The 24202-nt window shown below is 56.2% G+C and overlaps 1 protein-coding gene across 1 annotated transcript in view; it reads left to right on the top strand.

Annotated features, from left to right (window-relative positions):
• The window catches only part of SLC7A5 (solute carrier family 7 member 5), a 37069-nt gene extending 16617 nt beyond the window's left edge, over positions 1 to 20452 (top strand). Inside the window, exons 3-10 of the mRNA XM_070397766.1 lie at positions 10076 to 10181; positions 10940 to 10984; positions 11428 to 11551; positions 12544 to 12647; positions 13040 to 13136; positions 14228 to 14377; positions 16204 to 16381; positions 17775 to 20452. Of these exons, the coding sequence (XP_070253867.1) occupies positions 10076 to 10181; positions 10940 to 10984; positions 11428 to 11551; positions 12544 to 12647; positions 13040 to 13136; positions 14228 to 14377; positions 16204 to 16381; positions 17775 to 17830 (860 nt within the window). The 3' untranslated portion in view covers positions 17831 to 20452. The remainder of the gene's footprint in view (positions 1 to 10075; positions 10182 to 10939; positions 10985 to 11427; positions 11552 to 12543; positions 12648 to 13039; positions 13137 to 14227; positions 14378 to 16203; positions 16382 to 17774) is intronic.
• Positions 20453 to 24202: the final 3750 nt, after the last annotated feature.

Genomic DNA, 24202 nt, shown 5'->3' on the forward strand with positions numbered 1-24202 from the left:
TGCTTATCACTCTATGGGCAAGGATGTTTCAGCTCAGGACTATGGGAAGTACTGTCAGGAGCATTCCTATAGGTGTCTTGGTGAACAGAATTACTTACCGGTTCCTCTGGGGTGGGCGGTGGCTGTCGTCTTGTCATAGCCCATCCTCTCTCACACTTTGGAGCTGGCTAGCTGTGAATTGTGTGACTGGAAAACCCTTAAAGGCCCCATTATCTGTGTTCTCAGGGCTTCTGCCTGTGACACCAAGAAACCCATCCTTGTAGTTCTGGACTTTCCTCCCCCCTACTGGCCACATGGGGCACTGCACAGGAATCCGGGGTCCAGAGACCATGTGCAAGTTGCATGCTCATGATTCAGGAGAATTGGGTGCATGTGGAGCTGCAGTGGCTGCCACATTGCCTGCTCTCACTGGTCCTCTCTTGGGGTAGAGAGAAGCTCACAGTTCTAGTATATGCTGACCTAGTAAAGTCGAAGCAAGAATCCAGATCACTCAGGTAGACCATCTTTAGTAAATACATTAATATATGCGAAGTCTTTAGCATGGCACCTGGTACCTAGTAAGAACCAGCTCCCGCCAAACCGGTTTGGCTCAGTGGACTGAAAGGTCCCAGGTTCAGTTCCGGTCAAGGGCATGTACTTTGGTTGCGGGCACATCCCCACTAGGAGGTGTGTAGTAGGCAGCTGGTCGATGTTTCTCTCTCATCGATGTTTCTAACTCTCTATCCCTCTCCCTTCCTCTCTGTAAAAAAATCAATAAAATACATTAAAAAAAAAAAAAAAAAGAACCAGCTCCCATAGCTACAATCGTTATCATCCTTGAAGGGAAAATTCCACCTGGTTTGCAGTCACTCTATGGTTTGCAGATCACTGCTTCAGAAGCTGGACCTCTAGGGAGCATGTGTCTGACCAGTGATGTCCAGCCTCCCAGGAAGTCCTTAGCATGACCTGTGGGTGAGCCCACCAGACAGTGCTGGGATGAGACAGAATCTGCTGCTGCTGCTCTGGGCGCTCCCACTGTGAGAGCCCTCCTGGGGCTTCAGGTTCCGGCATCTTCCTAAAGACATTTCTTACCCTCTAATTTTTGGGGTCTCAAGGACCCTGGCCAGGGCTGAGTAACTCCCCAGTGTCCCGGAGAGTGGTTAGGACTGATGGGTGGAAGAAAAATCCATCCTGCACCCACCACTTTGTCCAGCTAGGAGATGGGTCATTTGATAGAAGCCTTGCTTGTGAAGGCATTTACTTGGCTGGTGTGGTTAAATACAGACAGATGAGGAATGTAGGGGGAACCTGACTTTTGTAAAAACAAATTTCAGTAGAGAGAGCAAAGAGCTTTTGTTCAGCCTGAATACATAATGTGTTTATAATTCTGTTGCTGTTGCAAGCAGCCACCCCGCCACCACACGCCCGAAGCAGTTCCTTTCTGAACTCGGGATACAGTGCAAGGTCTGCAAAATTCCTGTGTCCTGTTTTCCTTGAAGAGATTTACTGTGTTCCCAGAGGAATGCCTTCCTTTCCAGAGGACACATTGTTGAAACTGTTGACCCCTTTCTCCCACAACATTTGTCTGACTCTGTTTCCCCCTCGGGCAGTGACCCGATCCCGTGGATCCCTGCGCTGATGGGAGGAGGGCTGAATCATTCTGGCAGGGAGGGGCTCAGCTCCCTGGGCTCAGATTGGCTGCTGGCCATCCTGCACCTGAAGAGTGCAACCTGTCGTCTGGCCAACCGGCCTAGGCACTCTCTCCTTCACTCCCCTCAGCAATAAAGCAGTCTTCCTCCTTGGCCTGCCTGGCCCCCAGGTGGGCCCGGAGCTGCAGAAGGGGCTCATGCATGGGGCCCAGCCCACCCAGGTTCAAGTCCAGCTGACTGTTTGGTAGTCTCAGGCCTCTGTTGGCCTTGTGTCCTCATTGCCATAGACCCGTGAGCCGTCCTGCCCTCCTTCTTCACCAGAACCTTCTGAGGTTCTGAGTGTGGCTCTGTGCAGAGACCCAATGAGGACACGGCCCTACCATTCAAAGCTCACTCTGTTTAGGCACTTCAGACACACAAGAACAGGAAAGCGGCAGACGGGCTGATGGGGATGGAGAGGAGGCTCTCCGGAGAGTGTGGTGGATGAAGGCACAGAGTGTAACAAAGAGACAGCTCTTCGGTCCCGGGGCTGAGATCTTGGATGTGGGAGGAGCTCAGACTACCTCTGTGGCTAGAGTTGGGGCCCCACAGTGCTGGGTAAGCGGGTAAGCGGCCTGGGTAAGCAGGCCTGGGCCTGCGTGCGCCATCTAAGGTGTCTGGATTCACTCCCAGCCTTTTCAGAAGGGGAAACAGCTCAGGTGGGCATTTCAGATCCACGTAGCTGGAGCAGGAAGTGTGGGTGGGAGGGCCTTGGAATGGGGAAGCCATGGAGAGAAGCAGGTGGACAGGGTAGGCAGCGGGCACTTTTCAGCTCAGGACATACTTGCCAGCCGCCTCCACCTGCTTTTGCCCTTTTTCTTTTGTCTGTCAGCCTCTTACCTATGACACCCTCCAAGGTCCAGCCCCGAGATCAGGCCATTCCCAAAGCGGAGCAGTTTTCCAAGGCTGGAGGGTGAGAGTGGAGTGCGGAAGGCTCATCCCTCATGCCCAGGTCCCTTCTGGAGGACACACAATGGGGCCCTTGTGGGTTTGCTCGGGCTGTGGCATCCGGTGGGAGAACAACTCGTGTCTCCTTGAGCAGTTACACAACAGATTGCATAATTGTGCAGATAAAAGGTTCCACAAAAACGCTGCCTTGCCCTCCCACGTTGTGTCTGAGCAGGATGCCCTCCGGTAGGAAGTGACGGGAGGAGACCTGTCCCCTTCACCAGGGCCTGGCCCTCCAGCTTCCCTGGCAGCTCACACGAGCTCGCCCAGCCACTAGGACATTGTCCCCAAGTGCCGGGAGACCTGGTGTGGTTAGCACCAGGAACGGAGGCACTTTAGATCCTGAGTTGATTGTCTCCTGTGTCCAGTACTGCCCTAAAGCTGCGGGGGGGGGGGTGAAAGCACAGGAGCTGCTGCTGGCTGGGAGCAGCCTTGCAGTAGGGAAGGCCCAGGCAGGCCTGTGAATGACAGCATGCTCCCAGGGCTAGAGACTGGTCTTTGAGTCATTTTACAGTTTGCATTTGGATCTTAGGTTATTGGGTCAGGGCTCAGAGAAGCCGTGGCCTGTCCAGTCCCACAGAGCAGTGTCAGCGACCCACATGGCCCGTATTGGTGGGAACCGTGTGCAGGGATGTGAGCTTTCACAGGGGAGGTGGTGGGAAAGGCCCACACAAAGAGGCCAGGCTGGGAGGGTCTGGGGACAGCCCCCCTTGGGCAGGTCCCTTTATTTATTGGAGCCTCAGTTTCCTAATCTGAAATGGCAACACTAGCAACAGCAGCCCCCAGCACACCTGGGGCCATCTCTTGCTGTTATGAAATGTTTCGAGGCACCTGAGTGGCCAGTGAAGGGCTGTCCTCCCTTGCAGGGAGGAGATCAGCATAGCAAGTGCTCCCGGGTCCCACCAGTGACAGAATCCATCGGGGATCAAGGTGACTCTGAGACCGTGGACACTGTAACAGCAGTGGGGCGAAGGGCTAGGGTTCTGTTCTCTGCACCAGGCCCTATGCCCCAGGAGACAGGGATGGGGCCTCAAGGCCCCTCCCCACCATGGGCCAGTCTGCCCCTCTGAAGTGCCCACAGTGGAGGTCAGATGGTAGATATGGGAGCCCCACCACCACCTCCTGCTGCTGTGAGAGCACTTGTGGCTGTGAAGCCACGATAGAGGGAGGGTTGGTTGCTTTTCCTGTGGGTTTTCTTCGATAATTTTTAATTGACTCCTTCCATGGGGCCTGCACAGCCCATGCTAATTTGGCATCCCGAATCATAACAGATTTGCAGTCACATGGTTTGTGTGCTGCCCTCTGGGATGAAATCAAAGGCCTGGAAGTTGGGCTCTTTCCCACTGCCGCCCTCAGCTCACTGCGCCCTCGGCGGTCAGCTGCATGGACAGAGCAGTTAGGGCCAGAGCTGAGGCAAGAATGGGGGTGCAGCCACAAAACCTTTTGCTAGCACGGTTGTCAGGGGTCTCCAGGATCCTCAGAAGAGGGTTCTTTCCAATTGGGATTTGAGGCTTGAAGATGATCCTGAGGCCAAGCGGCTGGCTCCACCAAGCGTTTAAAAGACTACACCACGGATGGGCGGTGGCCATGGTGAATGAGCTGTCCTCCCCTCGGCCGCCCCAAACCCGGATTCACTGCTCCCAGACGTCAGGCAGAGCCAAAGTAGAGCAGGCACTGGACCCAGTCCCTCCGCCCAGGGTGGGGAGACGGATGGGAAAACGGGAGCCCCAGTGAGCCGGCCAGGGGGTGTGGCCCCCCGAGGGTGCGGGTGTCTGTGCTTTCTCCGAGCCTTCTAAGGGCACACACAGAGCTGTCTAACCAGATGGGACTCGGGCACCACAGCCCCTGGTGTGGTCAGCCCACTTTACAGAGCGTGATCCTGAGGCCAAGCACCTGCTCGCTTGGCCTGTGATTGTGAAGCAGAATCCAAGGCCATGGCTGTCCCACCACATCCCGACGGTGACTGTGAGCACAGCGTAGAAACCAGGAGGTCTGACCTGAATGGAGCAAGGCCTGGTTGGTCTCTGCAGAGAGCTTGGCGTTGCTGTAGCAAATGACAAACCAGGGGGCCCAGACACACATTTCCCTCCCACATTCTGGAGGCCAGACGTCTACAGCGAGGGCCGTGCTCCCTCTGAAACCTGTAGAGGAGGGTCCTTCTTGGTCTCTTCCAGCTTCTAGTGGTTCCTTGGCTTGTGGCATCATCGCTCACCTCTGCCTTCATCCTCACGTGGCCTCTTCCTGTGTCTCCTTTTTCGTGTCTTTTAATGACACTTTCATGGGATCTCGGGCCCACCCTGATCCATGATCTCATCTTGAAATTCTTAACCTTAGTTACATTTGCAAAGAGCCTTTTCCCGATCAGTAACATTCTGGGGTTCTAGGGGCCATGAATTCTGCTCAGCACACTCCATGATGTAAATGCGCATCACATGGGGCCCCAGAGGGTAAAAGTGGGACCAAAGGCCAAAGGTTCCAGTGGTGAGTGCTCCCCCAGTTAAAGGAATGACTTCTTCATAGTCGGGGTCCTGAGTCCGGTCCTGGGAGGGGTGCCCATTGGCTGGCTGAGCCCTCACCCTCCTCAGGCTGTCACAGGAGGGGAAGCACTGGGTGGGGGCCGACCTGGTCGGCCCTGAGGCTCTGGACATGCCTCCCCAGATCGGAGATGTGAGCAGCCGTGTGTGGGTTTCTCAGGCCTGGGGCCCAGGCAGAGCCCTGCTGATCATTTGACCAGGCCTTCCCCAGTGCACAGAGGCGAGGGGAGGCCTCAGGGATGCAGGGACTGTAGGCAGCTGTTTGTCCTCTGCTTCAGGAACTGGGTAGTGGAGGAAGGACGGATCCTGGTCCTGTCCCTACATGCACATGACGATGGGTGCCCTCCCAGGCTTCTTCTATTGAGGAAGCTTCTCTGAGCGTGGGAGATTTCCTCCCCATTCCTGGGTCAATGGTGGTTCCCATGTCTGCGTGACAGTAATTTAGGCTGGTTTTCTCTAAAATCAGTTCCCCAGGGCCTTTTGAAAGCTCCCACCCCTATTACTCTGGTTCCCAGCACAGTCTGTGACATTGCAACTTGCCAATCTGGCTGTTAGTTTTCTCATTCCTGGTGGCCCTCCTGGGAGATGCTGTTAATGGCTGCATTGTAGGATGAGGAAGGCAGACTGAGGTGCAAGGGCCTCCAGGGTGGGGAATGCAAGTTAGAGGCGGCTTTGAGGTTGCAGAAGAGCCCCCAGAAAAGAAGTGGTGGCACAGGGCACTCTGTAGTGTGACAGGAGCCATCAGCATCATACTGTGGGGTCCTGGGGTTCCCATACCCCTATGCCTCTGGTCCCTGTGGGAGGTCCTGAACTGCTCCTGTCCTGCCTTCCCAGTCAACGGCAGGAGGGGGGCCGTGAGGGTAGAACTCAAGTGGGGGGACTGTGAGTCATTCATCTGTGTCTGCCTGTGCCTGGAGCTCTGTGTTGAAACAAAGATTGCACCCCAGTTTGGGGTCCGTGAGAAAGAGGACTGGGAACAGTTAGTGGATCTGCTCTGGCTTGGGGAGTGGTGGCACATGGGCCAGGCATCTGCCCAGCATCATCTAGAGTGGGGTCTCAGCATGACATCATCTAATGTCTCCACACGTCACGGCATGTGCCCTGGTTGCTGGGGTGGGTGGGCAGTTGAAAACCGCTGTCGAGAGTCCGGAGTCTGCCCTCCCCCTGAGAAGGTGCCATCTCTGGTCTCTCCTGTGGGGGCCACTGGACATGGAGCAGCTGCTAATGCACATCATTAAATGGAGGTTTGACTGCCTCACTTGCTTCTTGCTCCCCTGGAAACAGGCAGGCAGTCCTCAGGCCCGAAGGCGAGAGCAGGCAGAGCCACTACTCCTGAGCCATCATCCCTGAGCTCCTGGCTGTGCCAGCCCCGTGGGGGCCAGGCCCGGTGCCCAGTGGAGCCAGCAGACCTGGCGCCCTCTCTGTGGCGCCCAGTGAGAGGGGCAGCATGCTCAGCCAACAATTGGTCAGGTGCCTGGTAGAGCTGTGGGTCTCTGGTTTGGGCCAGATCCAGCAGAGACAGGCTGAGCAAACCCGGAGCTCTGCCTCGGGGCAGCAGCTCACTCTCGGATCATTCCCTCCGTCCCTGGTCCTCAGTGCGGTACACTGTGCCCGTGCGAGGGGGAAACAGTGAGGTGACAGGGCAGAGGGCAGCTCGGGAACTTGTAGCAGGTTGATTGGGGTCCCAACTAGCTGATCCTTGACTGAGCTTTGCCAGTTCTCCCCCCACCCACCCCACCCCATGCCAGGAGAGAAGTGGGAGGTCTGCTGTCCAAGCTTACGTTGTAGGGACTGGAGGTGCTGGACGTGTGCTTTCCTCCAAGGGCTTTGGGAGTGAGGCCGTGGACAACTGAGGGAGGTCCCGGCAGGTTACCCCAGCCACACCTGTCCTAGGAATGAAAGCATCATGGGCTGGTTGGGAGAGGCCTGGCTGAGGCCCCAGGTCCAGCCCCGTGAGCTGCTTCCATCTGCATTGGTCAGAGCAGCTAGTAGTAGTATTTATTTACCTGGGGTTTCAGAGGCTGCAAAATCGAGCTGTAAGTCCTGGGAAATACCATCGCACAGCAGGAAGTCTAGTCCCCAGCATGACTGGCTCAGGGAGATGTCCGCCTTTACCTGTCAGAACTGAGCTGATAATCCCTTGATGAAAACATTGAAGCCACCCAGGCCTCGGGGCTGAAAACATTCAGTCCATGCCTGAAAGCCCCAGGCTGTATTTCAAGCCTTGAATTTTATCCTTAGCAAGTGTGGCAGCCATGCCGGTGCCGCAGTGTCTCCAGCACACGCATTCAGGATCGTCTTTGAGGTGGGAGCCACCTTTCACAATTGCACCAAAATCTGTATCCCAGAATATGGGAAAAGAAATATCTAATCTGAATAATAAACAGGAGGTATAAAAGTATATCCTAATAGGAAAATGAGGCAGGTAACTGAGAAAATTTTAAACTCAAGGCAAGCTTGCATACTTGTAAGGAACCTTTATCATGAAAGACCTTTAGTGGTGCAGAAGTAGTTATAAGAGTCTGACACAGCAGCAACCTGTTGGGGAATTGGGGGTGGGATATGTAAACTATTGGAGATCTAAGCCAATAGGAGCAACCCTGGGCAGCTCCTTCAGACTCTAGGGGCACCTGTAGCATCATGGGAAGGTGAGGCCCGTCAGCTGGCTGGGCATTCACAGGGACTGTCCTCATGATCCCAGACCAACTGCATGCCAGCAGGTTCCCCCACCCCTGGGCAGGAGGCCTGACCCCCAGTTTCCCTGACTACAGGACAAATGCTCATCCTCCCTCCCCACAGAAGTATGTGGGCAAGGCCCTGGGATAGGCAGGACTCTGCAGGCGCAAAGGAACGCACATTCCAGAGAGAGCACCGGAGGGAGCACAGGGGAGCTCTCCTGAGGTGCTCTTGAAGGGTGCCCTGTCCTGAGCTGGGTCCAAGCACTGCACCACACACCTGCTCTGCTGATCACCTGGGGCCAGGCAGTGCTGGGCCAGGCCTCTGACCACCCCGGGACCAGGCCTTCCTGGGGCCAGGCCTGCTGACCACCCTGTGACCAAACAGTCCTGGGACCAGGCCTCCAAGACAGATCATGTGCAGGCAGTTCAAGGGATGAAGTGCCAACTACCCTGGAGCCTGTTCTGGTCACAAGACCATGGCCTTGTGGGCAGGGTGAGGGGAGCTTGTGGATCCCAGGCCCATCCCCCACATCAGTAGGAGATTCAAGTCCTGAGCATACCTGCAGGGCTGGGACAGATAAGCTCCGGGACAGAATTCAGTGTCCAGGATAAGATGGACCCTTAGATAACCGCCCCCCCCCCCCCCCCCCCCCGCAGTGTTTTCCACAGGAAATCAGTGCAGCTTTGAAGTGCAGGCTTCAATTAGCTAAATGACAGGTGTTACGAAACCTCCCTTTCACAGGTCCCTTTGCAAACCTCACATGCTGTCACCCTGTCCTGTTTCATGGGCCCCCATGAGCTCCCTTGGGCCCCCATGAGCTCCCTTCACCCCTTTGCCCCACCAGGAACCTGCTGACCACTGGGCAGTGGTGACATTGAGTCACGTAGCACCCCTGGGGCCTTGGCCCAGTGGGACCTGGGCAGCGAGTGCTCAGCAGGATGGGGACACAGACACACAAACCCTCACAGGTAAAGCCACGGGACTGGATCAGAAACAGTTCCCAAGCTAACATCTGCACCCAACCAAGAGTTCAACTTGCTCCCTCAGCATCAGTGGGCAGGAGGCAAGCTGGTGCCTTCGATCCCATTGGCGCCTTTGCTGTTGTCTGAAGCCCTCCTGGGAGGTGCATGCCTGTGCCGCACCCACTCCCAGAGCCAGGGGAGTCGGGCACTAAAAACCCATGGGCCAGGTGACCTTCATCAGTGGAGAGTGGAGAGCCAGCCACCTGACCCCTGGCATGTGTCTGTCTGCACCGGCTGATGGGCTGGCCCCTCCTCACAGAGTCTTTCCAGGCCTAAGTGTTCCTGGACCATTTCACAGATGATATAACTGAGACTCAGAAAGGGCCAGAAACTTTCCTAGTAGCCTTTCCTAGGGACCTTTCTGAGGCACCCACATTTCACAGTGCCTACTGTACTGGGCTGAATGGTGACCCCCAAAACACATGTCCACTGGAACCTACGAATGTGCCTTTATTTGGAAAATACTCAAATGTAATCAAAGTAAAGGTTAAGATGAGACCATCCTAGATTAGGGCGGGCTCTAAATCCAACGAGTATCCTTATAGGAGATGGAAGAGGATGCACAAGGAGAAGGCCGTGCGAGGAAAAAGGCAGAGACTGGTGACGTAGCCACAAGCCAAGGATGCCTGGAGCCCCCGGTAGCTGGAAGAGGCAGGGAGGGTCCACCCTGGCCTCTTGTTCAGCTCAGTCCCTGCCATGTTCCAGGGTTTAAATCGTTTTCGGGTCTTTTTGTGCTGACAACACCGTGAGGAGGTGGCATTCAAGAGTCCCATCGCACACACGAGAAGCCTGGTTTGGGTTCAGCAGCTCTTGATTCTCTGGGCACTGAGGGCTAGAGTGAAGCTCAAACCCAAATCCCCCTGACCTGCAGGGACCGCACTCTGAGGTGGCCAGGGCTCGTCAGCCCCTCCCTCCTGACATGTCCCTGTATCTGCCTGGGCTGCTGTCCCTTTCGGGTGGACTAGGGGCCCCTTAAAGACGACATTCCTCCACGTCACGGCAAGATCATGCTCACCTTGCTGGGGCTCCTGGCCCAGGGCGAGTCAGGAATGTGTGCGTCAGTGGCTCAGCAGGTGCATTTAATTTGTAACAGTGGAAAGCTTTCAACCCAGTATTGTTGTTTGTTACTGCAATTTGCTCCAGGAACGTTCTGGAACTTGCGGCATGACCCCTGTGCAGCCTTCTCTAACACAGCATACCTTTCTGTCTGTTTGGCCTTTGCCAGGTAATGTGTCTAATCTGGATCCCAAGTTCTCATTTGAAGGCACCAAACTGAACGTGGGGAACATCGTGTTGGCGTTGTACAGCGGCCTCTTTGCCTACGGGGGATGGTACGTTTCAAAATGTCTGGTTCCCTGAGCCTTGGGGCACACGGAGCAGGCCCTGAGGTGTCCAGAAATCTGAATCTCTCGGCCACCCCCTGGGCAGTTTTAGAGAGTCTCAGAGCTGCTCGAACCCTACGCATCCCGAGAAAGCACAGAGAGGACAGCGCAGCAGCCTGGCTTTTCTCCACTGTGTCTGGGCTTCTGGGAAGGCGGTCCTGTAGATAAGCCTTTGCTGAGGAGAGTGAAGCATTTGAGCTTAAAAGGCTGGGCCTGGTGGTTCTCAGCTTCCCCCTCACCAGGAGCGGAGTGCCTGCCTACAACTTCGCGCCTCCCCGCTCCTCCCTACCACCACCACCACCACCACCACACACACACACACACACACACACACACGCACGCACGCACGCACGCACTTTCCTTCCTGCTGGGTCCCCGCTGGGCCCCACTCTCCAGCCAGATTATACTGGGCCGCAAGAATGGCTGCCGTGTGGTGGGTGGGCAGGTGGTGAAGGTGCTGGCGGGCGGGTCAGAGAGAGGACAGAGCCAATTGAGAGGACAGGCCTGCAGGGGTTAGGATTTTCCGACGGGAGCAGGATTGGGCGCTTGCCCCCAGCTGCTTGCTCACTAGCAGGGCCCCAGGTGGTGGGTGAGGGGCCTCCTCCACTGGCCCAGAACAGCCAGCAGGGGCTCCCCTGGAATCTGTTCTTTTCCCCCTAAGAACTGTGGGGGACATGTATACTTAAACTCTGCCCTCTAACTTCTAGGAATTACTTGAATCTTGTCACAGAGGAGATGATCAACCCCTACAGGTATGTGTGTGAACAGAGACATTGTTGTTATTTTAATGTGAGAGAAGGAAGAAGTTGGTTCTGCCTAAGAATTCATCCATGGGGCCCAGCCCGATCTCAGATGAAAGCAGTGCAGGGCCTTTTGGGAGGGGCCCTGGGTTAGGATCAGGCTGGGGTGAGGGGGCACTGTGTGACCTTGAACAAGATTTCCCCTTAGAATAAGCAGGAGTGCCCATTTGACAGATGGGGAGCTGAGACCAGGGTCGAGTCACTAACCCAGGTTCACATAGCTGCCCAACCCCAGGTGCCAGCTTCCAGTGCCAGGGACCGGTGCTGGCAACAGCCTCTCTGTCATACCTCCCCCACGCAGTGAGGCCCAGGACCAGACCTGTGTATTAGAGAGCCATCGGGGCTGGTTCCGCCTGGAGCTGCACTTTGATGATGTGCCCTTTCGTTCCTTCCAGAAACCTGCCCCTGGCCATCATCATCTCCCTCCCCATCGTCACCCTGGTGTACGTGCTGACGAACCTGGCCTACTTCACCACGCTGTCCACTGAGCAGATGCTGTCGTCAGAGGCCGTGGCCGTGGTAAGATGCCACCTGCCAGTGTTTGCGCAGGTTGCCGAGAGACCAAGGCCCAGCCCTGCCGCCCTGAGCCTGTGATATGGAGCAGACCAGGCCCCCGGGCTGCAAACCACTCTCCTGTGTGGAGGGGTTGAGCTGTGCTGCCAAGCCAGAGAGTGCAGGGTGCTGACTCACAACCCTGGCTGCCCGTGAGGATCACAGGGGCCTTTAAAAGTATTGATGCCCAGGCCACACCCTGGGCCAGTTTTAAAAATCAGCCTGTGATCATCCGGGCCTCAGTCATTTTAAAAGTCAAGTACTGGGGGCGGTATTATGGTGATTTGGAAGGTCCAGTCCTTGTAAGTGAGGCCTGAACCCCAGCACTGGGATGAAAGGCCAGGTGGCCTTCTCCCCCCGCTGCCCACATGCATCCTGAGCCACCTCTGCTGGGCGTTCTGGACACGGGTGCAGAGCAGGGAGAGCAGCATCCCCAGGCCCCACGCTGGCAGCACAGAGCGCTCATCAGCCTCCCAAACCACAGTGGGGCCCTAAGTAGTACGAGCGGGCTTTGGAATGTCCTGCGGGCCCTGTAGGCTCACTTCCCATGGTGTCCTCACAGCCACTTCAGCGGGTGAGGGTGCGCGCCCACCCATTCCACCTTCTGAGTAAATCCTCACTGAGCCTTGCTCTGGGTTAGGCGATGGGGGCCCAGCCAGAGACAAAGCCGTGTTCCCTAGCAGAGCAGACACGGACGGGAAAGGCCGGGCACCTGGGCAACCTGGTGTAATGCCAGGGTGAGAGGTGCCAGTGTGTGGGGATGAGGAACAGGCACCAGTGTTGTTCTAAAGAGGATCTGTCCCTGGGGCAGCCCTCACATCCAGACCCTGGGGGTCACGTGCGCAGAATCCTCATGAGTGTGCGGGATGCGTGCAGACAAGTGGCCTGGGGCTGGGCCAGACTGGGCCGCGTGCTGGGCATCGAGGGGCCCGGGCTCACTATGTGGGGCATCTGTCTAGGACTTCGGGAACTACCACCTGGGCGTCATGTCCTGGATCATCCCCGTCTTCGTGGGCCTGTCCTGCTTCGGCTCCGTCAATGGGTCCCTCTTCACGTCCTCCAGGTGAGCCCCCCAGGACCACGCTCCCCACTCGGCTCTGTGGGAGCCGGGGCAGGACCGGAAGGGAGGCTGAGCTGGGGGCCAGTGCTGCATGCTGCTTTATAATATGAGCTTTAAAGGTTGTGTCTGTTTGTTATATTGAGTAATATGTGGCTGTCAAACCATCCATGTAATACAGAGGTAAAGGAACCAGGGACTCTCCCCTGCCCAGAAGTGACACAACTGCTGTGTCCTAGACTGTCATGGCTTCATTGTGTGCCCTGCCCAGGGGGAGGGGGACTGCAGGTGAGCAAGCCTCTGAGCTCCCCATTGCCAGCTGAGTGGGTCAGGGAGACCAAGAGGCCCTTGCCTGGGTGCTCGGTGATGAGGCCTACCACCGGCTTTTCTGTCCACAGGCTGTTCTTTGTGGGGTCCAGGGAGGGCCACCTGCCCTCGGTACTCTCCATGATTCACCCGGAGCTCCTGACGCCCATGCCCTCCCTCCTGTTCACGGTAAGCTGGCAGCACCATCTGATGCCCTTCTTCCCTGCAAGGATTACAAGTAGATTAAAGTACAAGGTTGGGGTGTTCCTGGGGAGGAAGGGGAGGCTCTAGGGTCCATCTGCATGACACCCTCCCACCTTTGCCTGGTGTCAACTGGACAGCAGACCAAGGCGGAGACCGAGATGCAGATAAGTTAGCAGAGTGTTTCCTTGTGCCCTTGGCTGCCTGCTCCACTGAACAACAAAGGGCACTGGTTTAAGTTTTAAATCCCAAAAATAATACACGGTAGTTATAAAAAAAACTTCAAACAGTCCAGCATCTGTGGAGCAGAAGCTCTGCTCTGTTCTCCCAGGGAGCCACGGTTCACAGGCGGCTTTGCATGCTCCGTGCCTCTGGACCTCTGTGGCATGTTAACAGACGTGCGATTTCTAGTGAGGTCACATCGTGCACGCTTCTCTTCAGCTTGCCTAACGTCTTATTAGTTCTCTATTGCTCTGTAACAGATCACCCAGGACTTAATAGCTGAAACGGAAAGCATTCACTGTCCCTTTGTGTCCGTGAGTCAGGAACTCCGGGCAGCTTAGCTGGGTGCCCCTGGTTCAGGGTCCTTCATGAGGTGGTAACAAGATGGTGGTCGGGGCTGCATCCCATCTGAAGGCTCGGCCGGGGCTGGAGGAGCCGCTTCCAGGATGGCCCCTCATGTGGCTGTGAGCATGAGGCCTCGGTTCCTCAGGACGGGGGCTTGTCCACAGGGCTGCAAGCCAGGGCGAGGGAGCCAAGAGGAAGAGTTTTGAAACTCCTGTGGGTGCCTGGTGGCTGGGGTTCTGGGAGAGCTCCGTAATGGGTACTTAGTTGGTTCCCAGTCATTGCTTCTACAGGTAACACTGCAGTGAGTACAGGGTTTAGGCCTTTGTTCCCTTCCCGCTCTCAGTGGGGCCTTTGCTTTCTGAGAACGCGTGTGTTGCTCAAACTAGGTCTTCCTTTAAAGCAAGATTGCGCAAGTGCTGTCAGCCCTTGCAGACGTGTCCCAGCACCGGTGGCCTCCATCCTCCAGGCCGTCCTGTTCCTGGCTCACGCTGCCCCCCTCTCTCTGCTTGCAGTGCCTCATGACCCTGCTATACGCCTTCTCCAACGACATCTTCTCCGTCATCAACTTCTTCAGCTTCTTCAACTGGCTGTGTGTGGCCCTGGCCATCATCGGGATGCTGTGGCTCCGATACAAGAAGCCTGAGCTGGAGCGGCCCATCAAGGTGAGGGCCCAGCCGCGTGGGTGGCCCAGGCCTGGCACACACCCAGCAGCTGGGGGCTCGGTGGGTCATGCGCTGGAGAAACGGGGTCCAGGTGTCCCTGACAGCCTTTGTGAGGAGCCAGCTATGCACAGCCTCTTGGTTCTGCCCTCCCGGCCTGTGCCTGGGCAAGCCACCGTCCCTCTCGGAGTTGCCATTTCCCCTCTGAACCAGGGGTCAGATGCCTCCTGTAGAGGGTCCTGGTGCACGAGGCAATAAATAAGAAACCTCAGTGCCCAATGGGCAGGTGATGAGCACTGTGGGGTGGACAGGTGGGCAGGGTGAGGGCCTAACTGGCCAGGGGGCAGCTGACCAGGATGGCTGGGTGGTCCTGAGAAGGTGGCATGTGGGCAGAGATGTAGGGGCCATGTGTGTTCAGGGGGTGCTGCCAAGGGTGTGAGGGGGAGATCATTTGTGTTGGGTGGGAAGTGACGTCTGAGCCTGTAGGGTGTAGACCTGGCCAAGACCAGCTCTGCCGCATTGAATGGAGGAGTTTTAGCATTAGACTGCTGAGGTGCCAGCTGGGCCTGGCCTGAGGTGAATGCCCCTCTTCTTGGGGGACAGCTGCCCAAGGGTGACCTTGTTTCTCAAAAAGCGGGGCCAGTGAAGCCACGCTTCTGCTGGAGAAGCCCAGTGAGCACGTCGCTGTGAGCATGTCAGGGAGAGAGAGGGAGGAACTCATGGTGGCCACTGGCTGTTGTCCCTTGTCCAGTCCCTAGTGGCATTTGGCCTAGAGACACCTGTCCATGGGCCACACCCTTGCTGCCCCACAGAGGCAGCAGGGCCCGCTTCCCTGCCTTGAAGAGGTTCTTGGGCACCAGAGCAACCTTAGTGCCCTGGAGCACCTTGCTCCCTACTGTAGTGGGCTCCGTCCCCATGCTATCCTGGGCACATGGTGGGTTCTACCTCCATGTCACCTGTGCCTGTGGTGGGCTCTGTCCTGTGTTATCCTGGGCACATGATGGGGCTTTGTTTCACTGTTAACTTGAGCTGGGGAGGGGCATGCAGTGTGGGCTGACCATGTGGGGCCCTGGCTTGCCCTTCATCTGCAGTGTGTGGGCAGATGGCCAAGTCTGTGTGTGGACAAGCCCATCCAGATGCAGAAGCAGGACATGGTCCTTGGAGCCGGGCTGGGCTGGGCCGGGCCGGGGGCACCTCTGTGGCTGGTCTGCCCGTGCTGTGCAGACTGCAGTCAGCCTCCTCACAAAGGCTCTCTGAGAAGGCAGATGCCCCTCACTTATTAATTAGTGGGTGCCAGGGTCTTCCCAGAAATGCCCCACCTTGGGTGACATTGGTGAATGGGTGCTGGGCCAGGGTTTCTGCCCTGTGATGTGGGAGCCAGCAAGGTCCACATGCCCTGATCTTGGGAAGCCTCGAGGGTTGTTTGCGTTTTCTGTCGGCACCGTCTGTGCTTTGGGTAATTACTGCCTGGCGCCTTGTGCTGAGGAAACGGAGAACAGGGGAAGGTTTCATGTCTCCAGAGTCCCCAGCCGGCAGGTCAGACTGGTAAATGCTGAAGTGGGAGACAGGCCCGAGTGACGGCTCCAGGAGGTCGGAGCCGTTCTTGGACCAGGTGGGAGGAATGGGCTTGGAGCAGGAGGCACAGGGTATGCTCTGGGGGGTCCCATGGGAGCGCCTAAGTGGGCCTGATGGGGGAGATGACTCCATCGAGGTCAGGAGGGCGGTGGGGACACAGCACTTTCCGGGGAGTGGACAGGACTGTGATGACAGGACGTGGGAGGTGTGGGAAGGGAGCAACAGATGCCCATTGCTCCGCCCTCTGTCCCCAGGTGAACCTGGCGCTCCCCGTGTTCTTCATCCTGGCCTGCCTGTTCCTGATCGCCGTCTCCTTCTGGAAGACACCCGTTGAGTGTGGCATCGGCTTTGCCATAATCCTCAGCGGCCTCCCGGTCTACTTCCTCGGGGTCCGGTGGCAAAACAAGCCCAAGTGGCTCCTCCAGGGCATTTGTGAGTATCTCCTCATGCAGCCTGACAGCTGGGGCCACTCTCCTCCCTGCCAGTCCACCAGCGCCCCGCCCCAGCACGCTGTCTGCTGTCTCATCTAATCCCTTAGCCAGGCGTTCAGGCACTTGGCGTGTCTAGCGGTGACGTCTGGCCCATGTATTTCAGGGATAAGACGCTCAGCTTGGCACCAGCTAATCTCAGAACAAGGGATTCCAGAAAACCAGGCCACTTTTGCCAAGTAACAAAATCCCAGTGCTGTCGCCAGCCTAAGCACAAGGCTGACCCAGAAAGGCAGAGGCGGAGAAAGCAGGATCTCTGCACTGTGGAGCCCATACTGAGGCCTCTCTTAATATGGCCGGCTCCTGGCACACTCGCTGGTGTTTGCAAACCTGCACCCCAATCACCATGTCCTGGTGGCTCTCCAAATTCTGATTGTTACCTGCCCTGTGACTTTATGTGAAACCTCCTGATCTGAACATGTGAAACACCGTCAGTCATTTTCAGCAGGCCTTAGCCTCCAGGCCAGGCTAGACTCCCTACTAATCATCTTGCAGAACACACCAGACCCTAATGCAAGCCCTGTGTCCTGAAATCACACCCCACAGAGTGTTCATCTGGGCCCCTGGCACACACCCGCCTGCTCCACTCCCTCTGTGGACTGCAGCACGTGGCTGTCATCTGGCAGTGGGGGCAGCCTTGATTCTGGCCCTGGGTGTCTGCCAGGCGGTGGCCTGGGTGTGGATACACGGGAAGGGCCCTCAGCATCGGGACTTATTATCCCACTAGTAGCCCTGCACACTCCTGTAGCTCCTCCCGCCCCTCTCCTCTCGCCGCCCTTCTCCGCGCCCCCCCCCCCCCCCCCACCACCCCGCCCTTCATAGCTTGCTGCCCTGCCCACTCCTGTAGCTCTCCACAGCTGGCTTGTACCTCGCTGGCCTACCCTCCTGCTGATCCGTGATCTGGTCCTGACGCACTGGGTCGTTACACCTCAGGGCATAACAGCTATTTAACATGTTCCTCTCTTATTATATAGGATTACTGCTGCCATGACCCCAGGGTTCTGAAACAGGGTGATGGGCAGGGCCAGTGCTCAACCTATTGCCAAGTTCCTTGGCCACACCCCCCGGGTGACTTACAAAGAAGCAGGCGTTCCTCTGCAGCCAACCTGGAGTGAAGGCTGGTGCCCACCAGGAGGGAGCCCCTTGAGCCTGGTGTATACATTTTCAGATCAGGAGGTTTTACATAAAGTTCTGGGTCTCTGGCTTCTCTTGCAACCTTGGGGGTCTGGTGCCATGAGGCTGGGTGACCTGCAGCTCTCGACACTCCCAGGTGCCCCTGGCCCCCAGGCACATGATAGCACGACCCCCGAGTAACTCTGCTCTCCCCTCCCCTGCAGTCTCCACGACAGTTCTTTGCCAGAAGCTCATGCAAGTCGTCCCCCAGGAGACATAAGAGAGAGGAGCCGAGAAGCTGGCGGATGGAAAATACACAAAGATCATTTTAAAACAACTCACCCACCTAAAAGGCGACCCGTTCCATCATCCAGGCAGCTCAGCTGAGCGCCCCGCACTGTCCCTCCACCAGGTCAGGTGCCAGGGCCACTGTGAAAACTGGTACGAATTTAGTCCCAGAAGACGGACTTCTATCGATACCTCCTCCAGAGTGCGAGGCACGAATGTTGAACTGAGAAGAGGCTGCGCCTTCTGACAGACCGCGGACTTTTTCCATGTTGGGCCTTGTCCTTTCCCACCTTTGTTTATTTGTGTTTTTTTCCTCCTTTTCTTTTGTATTATTTTTTAACTTAAATTTTGGGGTCAAGTTGACACCACCAAGATGATTATTTTTTAAAGAAATGGGGGAGGGCAGGTAGGGAGAATCGTGTCCCTTAACACTGCCAGCAGCATGATGTGCCTCAGGGACCAGGTCCTGTCGTTGGGTGTGACCCCAGCACCAGCTTCAGGCAGAGGAGGGATTCTGAGAGCCGAACACTCCGGCTGCCAATAAGCTACCGAGACTCTGCCTCAGATTTGCACTGACAGATGTGTGCTTGGCTTCCTTAGTTTTTTTGTTTTGTTTTGTTTTTTTGGTTAGTAGATGTAGTGACATTGGGAAAACTAACCTTGGGCTTATGTCTCTGCCTTAAAGACCTGAGGTCAATCCCCCCCCCTCCCTGACCCCTAAAAAGAAGAGAAAGTCTTACTGGAACGGCCATCTTTGGAGAGGTTTGTTAGAGAGCAAAGGGCTTGAGAGGAGTCTGATACCCAGCTCCACAGAAAGAGCCAGTTCCTGTGCCTGGTGTTTGAGTGGAGCTCCTGGTAGAGGTCATGGGCATCTGGACGATCCTAGAGGTCCTGCCAGGACGAGCAGAGCAGGGCCGGTTTCTGGGCTAGGCCCTTGTCATTCAGGCTGCCATGGGCTCCTGAGTGTGCTTCCTGCCCTGCATGGCAGCCTGAGCAAAGGCACAAAGGCAGGAGGATTGGGCATCTCGGGTGGAGAGGGCCTCCCACAGATGCTGCCTCCCGCCCTGTGCTGCATCATTTGGGATCCAGCTCTAGTTCTCTCAGACAAAGCCCCAGGCATGAGGCCTGGAAAGAGATGTGACAGGAAGGCAGATGCCAAGACCCCTGATGGACTTCCCATTCAGGTCCCCAAGGCAGCCCCTCCCAGAGTCCGAAGAATGGGCCTCCATGGCTAGATGGCAACCCCCAGGGGCTGTCTGGGGCTGGCTTCCAGCTCCTGGCCAGGGCGCCCTCCTCTCCTCCTGCCACCAACATGGCCTGCTCCAGACTGGATCCCAGTCAGCAGAGGACAGCCACGCCTTCCTCAGTGCCCCAACTCTGCACCTGCTCCTGAGGCCGCCTGACTCTAGGGGTCTGGCTCGCAGCACAGCACGCCTGCCCTCCTCTCCAGAGAGGCTACTAGCAGGCCTTGTCCTTGTGGCTCCTGTGGTGGCTCCCCGCCTCCCAGGAGGCAGCTGAGGCTGGCTTTCCTGAACTGTCACTCTGTCCAGAAAGCCATCCTGGGAAGCACCATCAGCTAAGGTCAGGTCCTCTAGGCCCCATCGTAGGTGCTGGGGCTCTGCCTTGGCCTCTGACTACTCACCTCCCAGGGGGAGGTTGAACTGAGCCCTCAGGCATCGGGCCTCATTGCTCAGCTTCGAATGGCCCATCCAGCCTGCTTCCACCCACCTGGGCTCCAGGGGGCACTGGGGATGCTGTGAGGGTAGATATGGCCTTGCAGGTTATGGGAAACCAGACGGTCCTTGGGTGGCCTCCCTACAGTGATCTGCTTCAGCAGCCTGCAAACGGGTGGGAACCCCCAGTGCGTCATGGGCAATTAAGGCAAGTCACCCCTGCAGGGGTAGACTGGGGCCCCAGGGTTCCCTTCCCACGTGGAGGTGAGGGCTAGAGGAGCCACAGAGGTCAAAGGCAGTTCTAGAGGGTGGCTCTCCCCACCTCTGCTGAGGGTGGCTTGGGGGCCCCTTCTGTGATTCCTGGGCCTGTGTCGCCCAGGGACCCACCTGGGGAGGCAGGGAGGTCAGGGCTGCATCCTGAGGTGCTTGCCTGCAGATACCCCGGGCCCTGCCACGTTGGCATCTGGGAAGGCAGAGTCTCTGCTCTTTCTGACCACTCTACTGACAAGTGTCTCGAGTGTTCGCATTTGGGAGGGTTAATTTTTTATCCAAACCCCGGCGTAACCAGCTAGCGTTTGTTCAGGTGTTCTGCTGTTCGAGTTTGTCCTAAGGTCTCAGTAACGTAAGGATGCTGTCGGCGCCGTGTTTATTTATTTGCAGGTCCAGTTCAGCCTGGCTTCTCCGGCATGTTGTTGCTGTCTTTGTGTCCCTGTCGGTGTCCCCGCCACGGCAGTGCTGTCACTGTGACATTGCCATTGGCCCAGCAACAAACCCCCACCTTGTAATGACGCGCGCGGCTTCGATGTCTTTCTCTTCTCGTGTTAATGGCTAACCTGTAACATTTGCTGGTTAGGGGTAGGGAGTTCTGTTTTTCTTGTGGGGTGGGGCTTTTGTTTGTTTTTAAAGAAAAATGATCAGAATTATAATTACTGCTGGTGGCCTTCCTGTTCTTTCCTTCAGCACCGAATATTGGGAGTAGGAATGTGCCTGGGTGTGACTCCCTTGGAGAGGGTTGATCCATCTCACTCACTCACTCACTCACTCACTCAGCCTCCTGGAGGCCAAACAAGGTGGCCAGAGCCCCTGATAACATGCTCACTGGTGACAGCTGGGAGGGAGAATCCAGTCTGCCTCTTAGAAGGGACACTGAAGTCGAGGCCAAGCCCCGAGGTGGGAAGAGCTTGGCCACTGGCCCACAGGTGACTGGTTGCTGCCAAGACCAGTCCCAGGAGGTCAGGGAGGAGATATGCCAGCTGGGCTGGGAGGAAGGGGCAAGCACATTTCCTCATTTCCAGGACTTTGAGTATCTGCTCTCCAGCTGGACTGGGCTGAGTGCCACACCAGCTCTACCACGGACAGCTCTCACTTCATTCAAGCAAACTCCATTCCGAATGTTGGTGTTTGACCAGGGCCTGAGGACAGGCGGGACCTGGGTATGGAAGGGTGTCTTGGGGTGGCACAGCAAGGGTGAGTGGTCCAACCGCAGTAACTGTCACGTGATTCCAGGCCAGGGGCTCCAGCACACGAAGGCTGGACCTGGAGGCCTCGGGTACCCACAAACGGGCCTTCTACTCCCAGGCATTGGGGCCACCAGATGGGCTTGGGGCAAAAAGTACCATCTAGAGCAGGGGTGGGAAACGTCCGGCCCATGGGCCATTACAGCCTGTGAAATCATTTGGTCTGACCCTGCTAAGGCATTAGGGGTGAGTTACTTAAATGTTTGACCAAAGATAGCAGGCTAACTTTTAAGTTGGTAATTTTGTATGGCCCCAAAATGATATAAATATCCAAATGGGCTCTGGCTGAGCAGTGGTTAGAGTGTCAACCCACAAACTGAGGGTCTCGGGTTCCATTCTGGTCAAGGACACATGCCTCTCAGTTGCAGGCTCAATCCTTGGCCCTGGTCAGGGGGCGTGTGGGAGGCAACCAATTGATGTGTCTCAAATTGATGTTTCTCTACCCCTCCCACTCTAAAAATCAATAGGAAAACGTCCTCAGGTGAGGACTGACCATATATGTATCTCCAAATGGCCGTTGGCAGAAAAAAAGGTTCTCCACCTCTGACCTAGAGCCACCCAGAAGGTGCAGAGAGGCCTTGAGGGCCAAGTACCAGTGCTGCCACCACTTGTGAGAACGCCATGGTACACAGGTCTCAATCACCAGGTACACCCTGCATACTGAACCCCAAAGCCAGCAGGCCCCCAAATGAGCTCATGGGGGGTTCTCCCCCTTCCTGCAGGCTGGGTGGGGGATGAAGCTCACAGGTGGGAGATGGGACTGCATAGCCCTAGTGGGCAGGCGGCTGCCTGTGCAGGCCTGATCGAAGCTTGCCAGTGTTGGCTGCACCCATGCCCCCAGTGGGTCATGTGCCCACGATGGTTCTCACTCCTGCCCAGGCTGCCTAAGCATCCACTTTCTGCCTGAACTCCAGGAAGCCTGGCTGCACAAAACTTCCAGGGGTAGCTCTGTATGACTCTCAGGTCACAATGCACTGAGAAGTGTGTTAAAGTTCTACTTCCGTTGGCATGGAAGTATTTGGAAAACATGATGAAAGAGGCGTGAAAGATTAGAAACCTCATCGTGAATGTTCTGCAGACCTGGCTGGACCCAGCAGCCGGCCCTTCCCCCAACTCAGGGCCAAGCTCTCCCTCCGCTGCTGCTGCTGAAAAGGGTCTGGACACTTGAAAGGACAGTTCTCGGACCAACCCGAACAAACGACCCCACACGTGTGGTCAGAGCAGGGCTGTCCGTTCCAGCTCTTTGAGGGGGGTAGAGAGAGAAGATGGAGGTCAGAGAGAGCTTGAGACAGTGGAGAGGAAGGGATTGGGGTGGGGGGAGGCAAAAATGTCCACAGGGTGGGGATCCAGGGCACATTCAAGCAACAGCCTGCAATTACTCAACCACTGTGAGTGGAGAGGAATGTGTGTTCGGAGGAGAAGGGAAGGGAGAGCAAGACTGGAATGCTGGCTGCAACAGGACAAGGCTTCTCCTTGTGATCCCCAAATTCTTAGAAAGTTCTGCCAGGCTCACCAAGTTTGCCATGTATGCGTGTGGAACTGGTGAAGGGGGGTTGGTGGGGTCAATCCATCAACAGTGAGGCAGGGACATCTGACATTGCTAAGCCACCCTTGCCCACGGCATTAGCCAGAACCACAGTGAGAGTGGGATTGGGCAGGCTGTGGGGGTGGGAGTGACATCTCAACCAAGAGGGAGAGCTCGGCAACCTGGGAAGTCCCGGGCCTCAGGGAGGAATCGATGCTTCCACCTGGAGAGCTCCTCTGGTCATGCCCCTCCTCTGGGCCCGTCCATGCATCCTAAACATATGACACTTCTCCAGTCTCTAGAGTTCACAAGTCCTTGTCGATCTCTGCACAACCTCCAGAGATGGACAGTGGGAGTCCAGGTCATCATCGGTCCATCCCCAGTGGAAGCCGCAGATCCTCACCCCAAGAGCTGCTGTTCGCACGCATGGTGTGGGGGCTGTCCGAGGCTAGTGGCATCTCGGGCTACCTAGGCATCCACTTTCTGCTGGAACTCCAGGAAGCCTGGCTGAAACTTCCAGTCTCCTGCCAGAAACTTTAAATCCCCCTGAGCACGCCCACACCAAACAGGCTGTGTGTTGCCCATTCCCTTGGGTCCAGTTTCAGCAAGACTCAGTTGCTTCTCTCACAGCCAAGGGCTGACATAATCCTTCCTGCAAGTAGGAACGCAACTCTGTGATTAAAGTTAAATGCTTAAATCACATAAAACCCCCTGGGTGAACAGGCCATTCGCAGATCTGTGTTGACCAGTTTTATTGGAGAACAAATCCTCTAGGTCAAAGAGGGGGCACAGAAGGTTCCGGAAGTTTTCTCTCACTCGCTGACCTCTATGCAGGCTGCTGTGGAATGACACGTGACCCCCACGAGGGCTCTTACCCCTCCAAGTGGGGCTCCAGGACCCAAAGTCAGAGCATGGGTCCTATCTGCTCACCTCGTGGTCCCAACCCTTCCAAGCTCTGTCAGGCGGTGGTGGCGCCATGCTGGATGGAGCCCTGAACCTCCCAGAGAGGCCTCCATCCCTTTGACAGCTCCCGCCCGACTGGAGGTTGATAAAGGCACGTGGGAGACTCAGGTTGGACTTGGTCTCCCTGCCGAGGTTGCAGGGGGCAGCTCTTCGCCTTGAGGGTGTTTGCACAACCACAAAGCTGATTTCCCTAGTGCAGTGATGGCGAACCTTTTGAGCTCAGCGTGTCAGCATTTTGAAAAACCCTAACTTAACTCTGGTGCCGTGTCACATATAGAAATTTTTTGATATTTGCAACCATAGTAAAACAAAGATTTACATTTTTTATATTTATTATATATATTTAAATGCCATTTAACAAAGAAAAATCAACCAAAAAAATGAGTTCACGTGTCACCTCTGACACGCGTGTCATAGGTTCACCATCACTGGACTAGTGAGTGAGTGTTTTCCTAATGTGTCCAAAGGGCCCCACTCTGTCCTCCTGGGTGTCCCTGAACATGACAGCTGTCCCCACCCCACTCCTCTAGTTGCAGTAACATTTCTCCTGAGACAGCCCTGCCTCCCTCTCACAGGGCCACGGAGCTGAGGCCTGGAGTTCCCACTTGTTCCATGGAAGCTGCTCCTGTTTTACTGGTATTTCTGGTCTCGACTTAGTCCCTGAGTTAGGCTGCGAATTCCACAGG

This window comes from Myotis yumanensis, unplaced genomic scaffold, assembly GCF_028538775.1.
Source record: "Myotis yumanensis isolate MYYU_CA2020_CCGP unplaced genomic scaffold, mMyoYum1.0.hap1 SCAF_18, whole genome shotgun sequence".
Classification (NCBI taxonomy): domain Eukaryota; kingdom Metazoa; phylum Chordata; class Mammalia; order Chiroptera; family Vespertilionidae; genus Myotis; species Myotis yumanensis.